General features: G+C 39.4%; 1 protein-coding gene across 1 annotated transcript in view; it reads left to right on the top strand.

Moving 5' to 3' along the window:
• Positions 1 to 3,122: 3,122 nt before the first annotated feature.
• Positions 3,123 to 10,189, top strand: part of GALNTL5 (polypeptide N-acetylgalactosaminyltransferase like 5) — an 80,739-nt gene continuing 73,672 nt past the window's right edge. The window contains exon 1 of the mRNA XM_036863620.1: positions 3,123 to 3,409. Coding sequence (XP_036719515.1) covers positions 3,151 to 3,409 — 259 coding nt within the window. The 5' untranslated portion in view covers positions 3,123 to 3,150. The remainder of the gene's footprint in view (positions 3,410 to 10,189) is intronic.

Raw genomic sequence — 10,189 nt, 5'->3', positions numbered from 1 at the left:
TCTTTGTTTATTCTTTGTCTTGTTGACACTTACAATCCACACATAGTTTCCCAAGAAGGAAGACAAGGAGTGTAATTTTTTGAAAACATCTTTATTCTGCTCTCAAGCTTTATTAAATTTTGACTAGATATAGAATTCTAGGTGGAATATCATTTAACAGAATTTTGAAGCCATTTCTCTACAGTTTTTCAGAACCCAATGGTGCTGTTGAGAAATTTGATCTCATTCTGCTTCTCCTTCTCATATATGTCAACTGTTTCTCCTGCCTCTGGAAGCTTTTAGGATCTTTTTACATCGATCGCATTGGCCATCGTGGGCCCTTTTAGTTCTGGGGGAAATGTTTGTATTATTTATTTGATGCTTTTCTCCTCTTTTCTCTGATCACCTTTTGGAACCCTTTGCACTAGTTGGATGTTATATTGATACTTCCTAGAATGAAATATCACATCTCTCATTTTTTTCCTCTCTCTTTCATTTATTTGTGCTTTCCAGAGTATTCCTTTCATGCTATTTTCCAACCTTATGATGATTTTTCATTTTAGCAATCATGCTTTAAGTTTCAGCAGCCTCTTTTTGCTCTCTAAGTGTTCCTTTTTCAAGCCTGCTTCTCTGGTTTCATAAATGTAATGTTTTCTTAGCTCTCTCTGAACAATCAAAATCAGTGTTTTGATTTGAAAGCTCTCATTTACTGTTCCCCTTTTCTGGTTCAATTTGTATTTTCTTTCTTTCTGAAGGCTTCCCTCAAGCACCTCAGCCAATCCTTGGCGTCTGTACTAGTTTACTAGGGCAACCACAACAAAGTCCCTTAGACTGGGTGGCTTGAACGATAGATGTTTATTTTCTCACGATTCTGGAACCCAGAAGTACGAGGTCAAGGTGTCAGCAGGGTTGGTGTCTTTTGAAGCCTCTCTCCTTGGCTTGCAGACGGCCACCTTCTCACTGTGTCCTCAAATGGCCTTTCCTCTGTGCCTGCACCCTTGGTGTTTCTTCCTCTTCTTATAAGGACACCAGTCCTATTGGATCAGGGCCCACCCTAATGGGCTCATTTAAACTTCATTACTAAAGACCCCATCTCCAACTACCGTCATGTTGGGAGTTAGGACTTCAACATATGAGTTTAGGGGGACACAATTCAGTTCATAACAGCATTCCATTCCAACGGAAAAGTGAGACTCTAACACGCTGCCGGGACCCTCTGGGTGTTGGGATCACCCCCCTCCCACAGGTGTCCTGTCTTCACGGTGACACGTGGGGAGTCGGCTGCTTTGTTGGGCACCCCATACGCTTCACTGTGTGGGGGGCTTTTCTCTGGGGCCTGTCTTCTCATCACAGAATAATTCTCCCCTCTCCTACCTCAGGTTGAGCAGCCTGGCTTCTGGGATCCTGTGCGTGAGGCGGGAAAGAGAGCCAGGTGACTCCCCTGACCTCAGCCTCAAGCTTCCTTCTGCGGAGGCCGAGCCTCTACAATCCCATTTCTCCAGAGAAGAAATTGCCAGGCTCTTGTCTGACTTTTCTGTGCAGGGAGGGGTGTCCAGAGCCGACTGTTCTGCATGGAAGCATGTGGCCTTTTCCAAAGCCTCCCCTCGTGGCCCCTGACAAGCCTGGGCCTCCAAACCCTGAGCTGCCCTGGGGTCTGCTAGACGCGTATCTGTCTCAGAGTCCTCCCTCCGCCCACCTGGAGTTGTGACTCCCTCTGTCCTTCCAAGTCATGGTCACACGGCCAATAGTGTGTCTTCCAAACCTGTACTGAAATCGCCATGCATTTTTCTCTCTACCACTCTTTTCCCAGGAGAGTTTTCAGCTTTATTTTTGTTCACAGTTGAGTCAGGAGGGAGAGGACACAAGACACACATATTCAATCTGTCAACTTTAAAGGAAGCCTCTCAAGACTTTCTTGTTTGATAAATTATGAAATATTTCAAACGTAGGAGAAATACAGAGAAAAATATCAGGAGCGCTCTGTGTGCACATCATCAAGCTTTATCAGACCTCCTCATTTTGCCATATTTGCTTCAGAACTTTTAAAAAGTAAGCATTAAGGGGAATTCCCTGGTGGTCCAGTGGTTACTACTCCTCACTTCCACTGCCAAGGGCCCAGGTTCAATCCCTGGTTGGGGAACTAAGATCCCACAACCCACGACCAAGAAAAAAAAGCATTAAGGACACAGTCCGAGCTCTTTATCCGCCTCCTGACACCCTCCCACACAGAGGTGATCACTATCCTGTATTTTTCTTGTATTTGTGTAGACTGTGCACACGCATGGTATTTTCCCCTAACATTTGCTACCCTCAAGCCTACACATAAACAATTGCACTGCTTTTCGTGTTTTCCAAATTTATATAGGTAACATCATACCCTACTTGTTTTTTGTGCAACATTATGTTTTTTAGATTTTACGATATTAATCCATGTCGCTTCAGTAGGTTCATTTCCAACACTGAATGAATAGACTCAGTTTATCAGTTCTTCTGTTGAGGGAAACTAGAGTTGTGTCTAATTTCTACCAGAAACATGACTCCAGTAAACGTTCTTGTACATGTCTCCTGGCGAGAGTCTCTTTGGGGTATATTTCTAGGGATGGAACTACTTCCACATTCCCTATGTATAGACTCAACCTGCATAGAGATTGCAAAGTGGCTGTACCATTTCACAGTCCCATCAGGGGGGTCCGCGCTTCTCACTGCCCACTTTCTTTCCACCATGGGATAGTGCATGTTTTTACATTTCTAACAGTCTGATTAGTGTCAAATCAGCTTTTTAAAACAGAGACCTATGCCATCACTCCTAGATGCGTCGAGAAGGTGGAAGGGATGAGAAACCTTTCTTTCACATTGTTTGCTTTAGTTTTATCTCAGGAGTCTGGGTCAATGACTTTAAATGATAGTGTATGTTTTATAAGCACGTTATACATTTTCATGTTAAGAAATCTGATGAATATCAGTTTTAAGAGTTTTTTAAAGGATACACTTTCTCGTATCAAAGTATATGATAAGCGCTGATATCAAAATAATCCTGTTTTTAAAACACTGTAAATTGAATTTAAGCCAAGTTGATGATCTCTAAACCATCACAATAGCTAATACAGCTTCTCTTAAATCCTTCTGGTTTAGGAAATGTTAAAATGGACCTTCAAAAATGCTAGGTTTACAATGAGAAATGTTATAATTCAATGTTTACTCTATGGATCCTTGACACTTGGGATCTGGACAACCATCTTTATTTATTTTCACCATAATCATGTGAAGAACCAGGAGAAGAAGATCCAGGAGAAAGGAAATCCATTAATTTGGTCCCTTGGGAAGAAATTGCAAACTACACATGGCTCAGTGCAAATACCAAGACCTTATGTAAGAGTCAAAAGGCCTAATGAAGATGAAACTACAGAACAGAAGTCATTTATAAAATTAGGTAAGTATTTTGATTTCCTCTGTTAGCCATTTTAAGGGGAAAATATACCATAAATTTAATAATTGGGAAGAGTGAGAGAATGTCCTTTTTTAGAGCAATTCAATTTTAAATTATGAAATATTTCTCATATATATTCATATATATCCATACACACACACACACACACACACACAGAAAATAATAAAACAGGCTTGTGTGTATTTACCACCTAAATTTAACAATTTTTATGTAGTTTGCTGTATTTGTTTCAGATAGCTTTCTGTGTTTCAAAGAAATAAATTTTAATAGGTACAGTAAAAACTTCACCCCATTCTTCCTCCTCCCTAGATATCTTCCTCATTTCTTTTATGTATTTTCTTTAAGAAAAATACAGTATGTATTTTTAAAAATAAATTTCTTTGTTTAGGCTGCGTTGCTGTGCTTCGGCTTTCTCTAGTTGCGGTGAGCGGGGGCTACTCTTCCTTGCGGTGTGCGAGCTTCTCATTGCGGTGGCTTCTCTTGTTGTGGAGCACGGGCTCTAGGCACGTGGGCTTCAGTAGTTGTGGCACGTGGGCTCAGTAGTTGTGGCACGTGGGCTTAGTTGCTCTGCGGCATGTGGGATCTTCCCGGACCAGGGCTTGAACCCATGTCCCCTGCATTGGCAGGTGGATTCTTAACCACTGCGCCACCAGGGAAGACCCATAGTATGTATTTTTAATATATTTGTAGCTATTCTGGAATGAATTGCAATGCCACTATGGATATTAACATGTAAGTCTTTGTATAAACATATTTTGTTTCTCTCAGGTAAATACCTAGGTGTGGGATGGATGGGTCATATGGTAGCTGTATGCTTAACTTTAAAGAAAATGACAAACCGGTTTCCAAAGGAAGGGTGCCATTTTATATTTCCTTCAACAGTGGATGAGAATTCCATTTTCTCCAGATTTGGCCAACACTTGACATGGTCAGATTTTTAGATTTTAACCATTCTAATGCGTGAGTAATGGTATCATAGTGGCCTTAATTTGCATTTCCCTACAACTAAGGATTTTGAACACCTTTTCATGTGCTTAGTGGCCACACATACATCTCCTTTTGTAAAGTGTCTCTCCAAGTCTTCTGTCCATTTTTAAATTGGGATGTTTGTCTTCTGATTTCTAAGACTTTTAAAATATATTCTGGTATCAAATCCTTTGATTTGTGAGTTGCAAATATTTTGCACAAGTCTGTGCCTTGTCTTTTCATTCTCTCTTTTTTTAATTGAGATATAATTGATATATATCATTGTATTCGTTTTAGGTGTACAACACAATGATTTTTATATATGTATATATTGCAAAATGGTTACAACAATAAAGTTAATTAACATCCATCATCACACATAGTTACCATTTTTTTTCTTGTGATGATAACTTTTTAATTTTTTTATTTTTTTACTGTTAATATACAATTTATTCTTATATTCCAAAAGGAGAATGTTTTCTAATTTCTACAGTTGAAAACAAAATTATTTATAATCACGTAATTCACCATTATTATTCATTGCATTTTCTTTGGAAAGGATAAAAGTTATCTCAGTACTTCAGGAGATAACTTAAGGTATACTGTCTTAGCAACTTGCAAGTATATAATACAGTGTGCTGACTAGAGTCACCATGCTGGACATCTTCATTCTCCTCTGAGTGGTTTCATTCAAGAAGCAAGATTTTAAATTTCGATGATCAATTTATCACATTTTCTTGTGTGGTTTATGTTTTTTATGTTTTATCTAAGAAATCTTTGCCTACCTCAAGTTCACAAATATTTCCTTCTATCGTTTTTTTTTTTTAGAAATTTAGAAATTTTAAAGTTTTAGTTTTAGTTTTAGTTTTTAAAGTTTTAGGTTTTACATTAACTCCGTTTTGAATTAATTTCTCTGATGCTGTGAGGTAAGGATCATAGTTCATTTTCCCATATGGATCCAACACCATTTGTTGAAAAACTTTCATTTTCCCATCTTGGTCCCTTTATCAAAAATCAATTGGCCAGGGCTTCCCTGGTGGCGCAGTGGTTAAGAATCTGCCTGCCAATTCAGGGGACATACGTTCGAACCCTGGTCCGGGAAGATCCCACATGCTGCGGAGCAGCTAAGCCGTGCGCCACAACTACTGTGCCTGCACTCTAGAGCCCGTGAGCCACAACTACTGCACCTGCATGCCACAACTACTGAAGCCCGTGCGCCTAGAGCCCATGCTCCGCAAAAAGAGAAGCCACCGCAATAAGTCCGTGCACCGAAACCAAGAGTAGCCCCCGCTCGCCCCAACTAGAGAAAGCCCGTGCACAGCAGCGAAGACACAATGCAGCCAAAAATAAATAAAATAAATAAATTTATTTTTTAAAAATCAATTGGTCATTTTTGTTGTATCTGTTTCTGAACTCTATTCTCATTCTTCTTAGAAATTGTTTTGGTTACTCTAGGTCTTTTGCTTGTCCATATATATTTTAGAAACAGCTTGTCAATTTCTACAAAAAAGCCTGCTGGTATTTTGAATGGAATTGCATTGAGTCTATAGATCAGTCTGGGGAGAATTGATATCTTAATAATATTACTTTACCTGCATTCCACATATTTTAATATGTTGAATTTTCATTTTCATTCTGTTCTATGTATTTTTATATTCCCTTTGAGACTTTCTTCTTGGATTATTTGGAAATAGATTGTTTAATTTCCAAGTGTTTTGAATAATTTTCTGTCTTTCTGTAACTGACATCCAGTTTGATTCCACTGTAGTCACAAAATATACGCTATGATTTCGGTTCTTTTAGGGTTTTTTTGAGGTTTGTTTTATGATCCAGGATATGGCCTATCTTGGTGAATGCTCCATGGATACTTGAAAAAAAATGTGTATTCCGGTACTGTTAGGTGAAGTGTTTTATATATATGTAAGCTCAGTCAGATCCGGTTGGTTGATTGTATTGTTCAATTCTTCCGTATCCTTGCTGAGTTTTTGGCTAGTAGTTCTGACAGTTGCTAAGAGTGGGTGTTGAAGAGCCCAATTATAATCATGGGTTTGTCTGTTTCTCCTTTCAACCCTATGCGTTTTTGTTCCATGTATTTTGAGACTGTTTTTTGGTATGTTTCTATTTAGGATCATCATATATTACTGGTAGACTGATCTTTTATCAGTGTATACTGTCCCTCTTTGTCTCTAGTAATTTTCTTTGTTCTAAAGTCTATTTTATCTGATATTAATGTAGTTAGTCCTGCTTTTTAAATTATTTGCAAGATATATCTTTTTCTATCCTTTTACTTTCAATCTACCTACATCACATTGAGGGGAGTTTCTTGTAGACAGCATATTGTTAGAACATATTTTTTAATGCACTCTGACAATCTATGTCTTTAACTGATATATTTAGATCATTTTCATTTAATATAATTATTCATATGTTAAGGTTTAAGTCATCCATTTTATTATTTTTTTGTTTGCTTCTTCCATTTCTCATTCTTCTGTTCTCTTTTCTTACCTTATTGTTAGTTACCTGAACATGTTTCAGAATCCCATCTTGATTTACTTCCAGTATTCTTTTAATGTATTGCTTTGTGTAGCTCTATTCGTGGTTGCTCTAGGTATTAACATGATACATGTGTAACTCACTGAGGTCTTGTTGAATCAATGTTTTGCCACTTCCAGTAAAGCATAAAAAGCAAAGTCCATTAGCATCCTCAATTTTAAAATACGATTATCTTCAGCATTTCCTCTGTGTACACGGAGCACCACATCAGATGGTGTTGTAGTGTTTGCTCCAATCACTGAGTGAGACTTAAGAAACTCATGAGCACAGGCTATTATATTTTTTACCCTTTTGGATGTTCTTTTTTCTTTTCTGAGGTTGCAACCCTTCATCTGCTATGATTTTCCTTTTTTGTTTACAGAACTTTCTTTTTCGATTCTTTGAGGGTGGGTTTGCTAGTCACAAATTCTTAGTGTTTCTTCATCTGAACGTATCTTTATTTTTCTCATGATTCCCGAAGGATATTTTTGCTGACCTAGACTTTGCTGATGATAGTTCTTTCTGTTCAGCACTCGAAAATGTTTTCCCACTTCCTTCTCTCCTCCATGATTCAGACGAGAAATTCACAGTCATTCAGATCTTTCCTCTGTGAGTACTGCCTCCTTTCTGTCTGCAGCTTTCAAGAGTTTTCTTTTGTCTGGAGTTTTCAGAAGCTTAATTATGATGTGGCATGGATTTCTTTGGTGTATCCTACTTGGGAGTTTGCTCAGCCTCTTGAAGCTGTAGACGTCCATCTTTCACCAAATTTGTGAACTTTTCTACTATTATTTTTTAGAGCACTTTTTCATTCCTCACTCTCCTATCCTTCTGAGACTCCAATAATACGAATATTAGCTCTTTTGTTGTTAGCTCATGGGTCCCTGAGACTCTCTTCATTTTTCTTTTTTTTAGTCTATTTTCTCCGTTGCTCAGAGTAGGGGGATTCTGTTATCACTATTCTACTTAATATTAAGCCCATCTAGCGAGTGTTTTATTAGATTATTTTTAGTTCTATAATTTCCATTTGGTTCTTTTTTATAACTTCTATTTCTTTGCTGAGATTTCCCCTTTTTGTGTTTCTGAGCATTTTTATGATGGCTGCTTTAACATCTGAGATCATTCTGACCTCTGATTCATCTTGGTATTGACATCTGTCGATTGTCTTTTCCTATTCAATTTGAGATCTCCCTGGTTCTTTGTACGACAAAAGATTTTTGGTTGTATCCTGGGCATTTTGGACATTATGAAACTCTGGGCCCTGTTTAAGCTTCTTTGTTAGGCCGACCTCTGTTGAGATGCAGCACAAGGGCCAGGTGGGTGGGTGTGTTTGCTTCCTGCTGGACCTGCCGACTCCACCCTGGCAACCGTGGAGCGTGGGCACTGCCACTCTGTGGATGGTGGAGGGGACGTTCAGCAGCCCCGTTGGTGAAATGGGGCGCTGACTTGCATGACATTGTTGTCTCTGAGTTCAGCTCCCCAGTGGGCCTCCCTGACACCAGGGTCAGGAGATGGGGTAAGCAGAATATCAACTATCCCGCTTTGCACAACCTGCTGCCATTGAGGGTGGAGGTTCAGCTCTCCCTGGACCCCCATGGATATGAGGGGCAGTGGGTGCATGGCGTAGTGACTAGCCTCACCTTGCACCACCTCGTTAAGACTTGTTGCTGCCAGGTGGGGCTGGAGGCTCAGCACGCCACTGACAAGACACTACCTTAGGGAGAATCAGAGCACCACCTGCTTCTACCAGGCAGGCTTCTGGAAGACCAGCTCCCTGCTCAGCCCACCCACACCAGCCAGACAGGTAATCAGAACACTGCCTTCTTCTGCCAGGAAGGGGGATGGAAGGGTAGGTTATGCTCAGGGGAGAGGAGCACGGCCCCTTGTTCTCTTGGGGTAGAGGTGGACCTGCTCCCTGCTCTCCCCACTGGAGCCAACAGGGGGCGGTGTGGTTCTCCCGTTGGTGCTTGATTGGACTAGAGTGGGTGCTGCCAGAGGGTTTCTGTGGTTAGTTATCCTTTTTCCTGGCCCTGTGGCTGGAGGAACAGGCTTATCTTGGCGCTTGTTTTGTCTGTGCCCATTAGGGGTTCCACCTGCAGCCTTCGACAGCCCCCTGTCTGGGATTTACGGGAGGCAACAAAGAAATCAGGAGCCCACCGTATCCTTGCCCCTGTCCCGAGGCTCCCAGGCAACCTGCCTCCTTACACTCACCTTTCAGAGCCAAGGAGTTTTTAGGTGTAAGAAAGAGGACCGAGGGGAAATGGGGTCACTTTTTTTTTTTTTTTTTTTTAAATTTTTTATTTATTTACTTATTTATCTATTTATTTATTTATGACCACACATGGCGTGGCTTGTGGGATCTTAGTTCCCCAACCAGGGATTGAACCTGGGCCCTCGGCAGTGAAAGCACAGAGTCCTAACCACTGGACCACCAGGGAATTCCCAGGGGTCACTTTTTGATGGGAATCCTCTTCATATCCGGTATAGCATTTATACCAATTTTGGAAAACACTCTTTGGGCATTGGAAAAGAAAGTTTATTCTCTCAGAAACAAAGCACAACATAAAATCTACTAAGGAAACTTAACTAATTACGTTATTCAAGCTTCTAACTTTTTGTCTGATTCAGAGTTGTTCTTAAAAACTTCCATTACTGTTCGTTTGTGGCAACATATATTGATATTTCTAACAATTTTTCTTTAAGTATTTTGCTGTAGCATTATTTGATGTCTACAAGCTCATTACTATTAAATCTTTACTGTGACTTATTGTGAGTATAAAATGACCTTCTGGATTGTCCTTCCAGTGAATTCTATGCTTTAAAAATTATTTTGACTCCTGTAGTCTTTGACCGTTCCTTCACTTTTAACCATTTTAGTTCATCTTATTTATCGTTTATGGTTACATTTGGTGTTGTTTTTTTTTTTTTAACTTTTCACTTAAAGTTTATTTTGTCTCATAAGTATAGCTACCCCTGTTCTTTTTTTTTTTTTTTCACACACACACTATATTTTATTTTTACAAGAGATAAATAGACTGACACCAAGCATTGTACATGGATGACCACAACAAAAGCAACAATGATTGCAATTACCAAACATGAAACACACTCATACTATGTCATAATATTGACATTCAGTCCAGTAATCCTCCACTGTAACAGCTCCTTTACTTTGCAGTGAAAATTGATTTGTATATTCTTTGCCTCTGAGTCCTTGTGGGATTTTTTTTTTTTTTTAATTCAGACAGAAAGTCACAAAAATTATAC

The sequence above is a fragment of the Balaenoptera musculus genome, chromosome 9 (genome assembly GCF_009873245.2).
Source record: "Balaenoptera musculus isolate JJ_BM4_2016_0621 chromosome 9, mBalMus1.pri.v3, whole genome shotgun sequence".
Taxonomy (NCBI): Eukaryota; Metazoa; Chordata; class Mammalia; order Artiodactyla; family Balaenopteridae; genus Balaenoptera; species Balaenoptera musculus.
The sequence above is the reverse complement of the archived record's forward strand: the minus strand, read 5'-3'. Positions and strand labels throughout refer to the sequence as shown.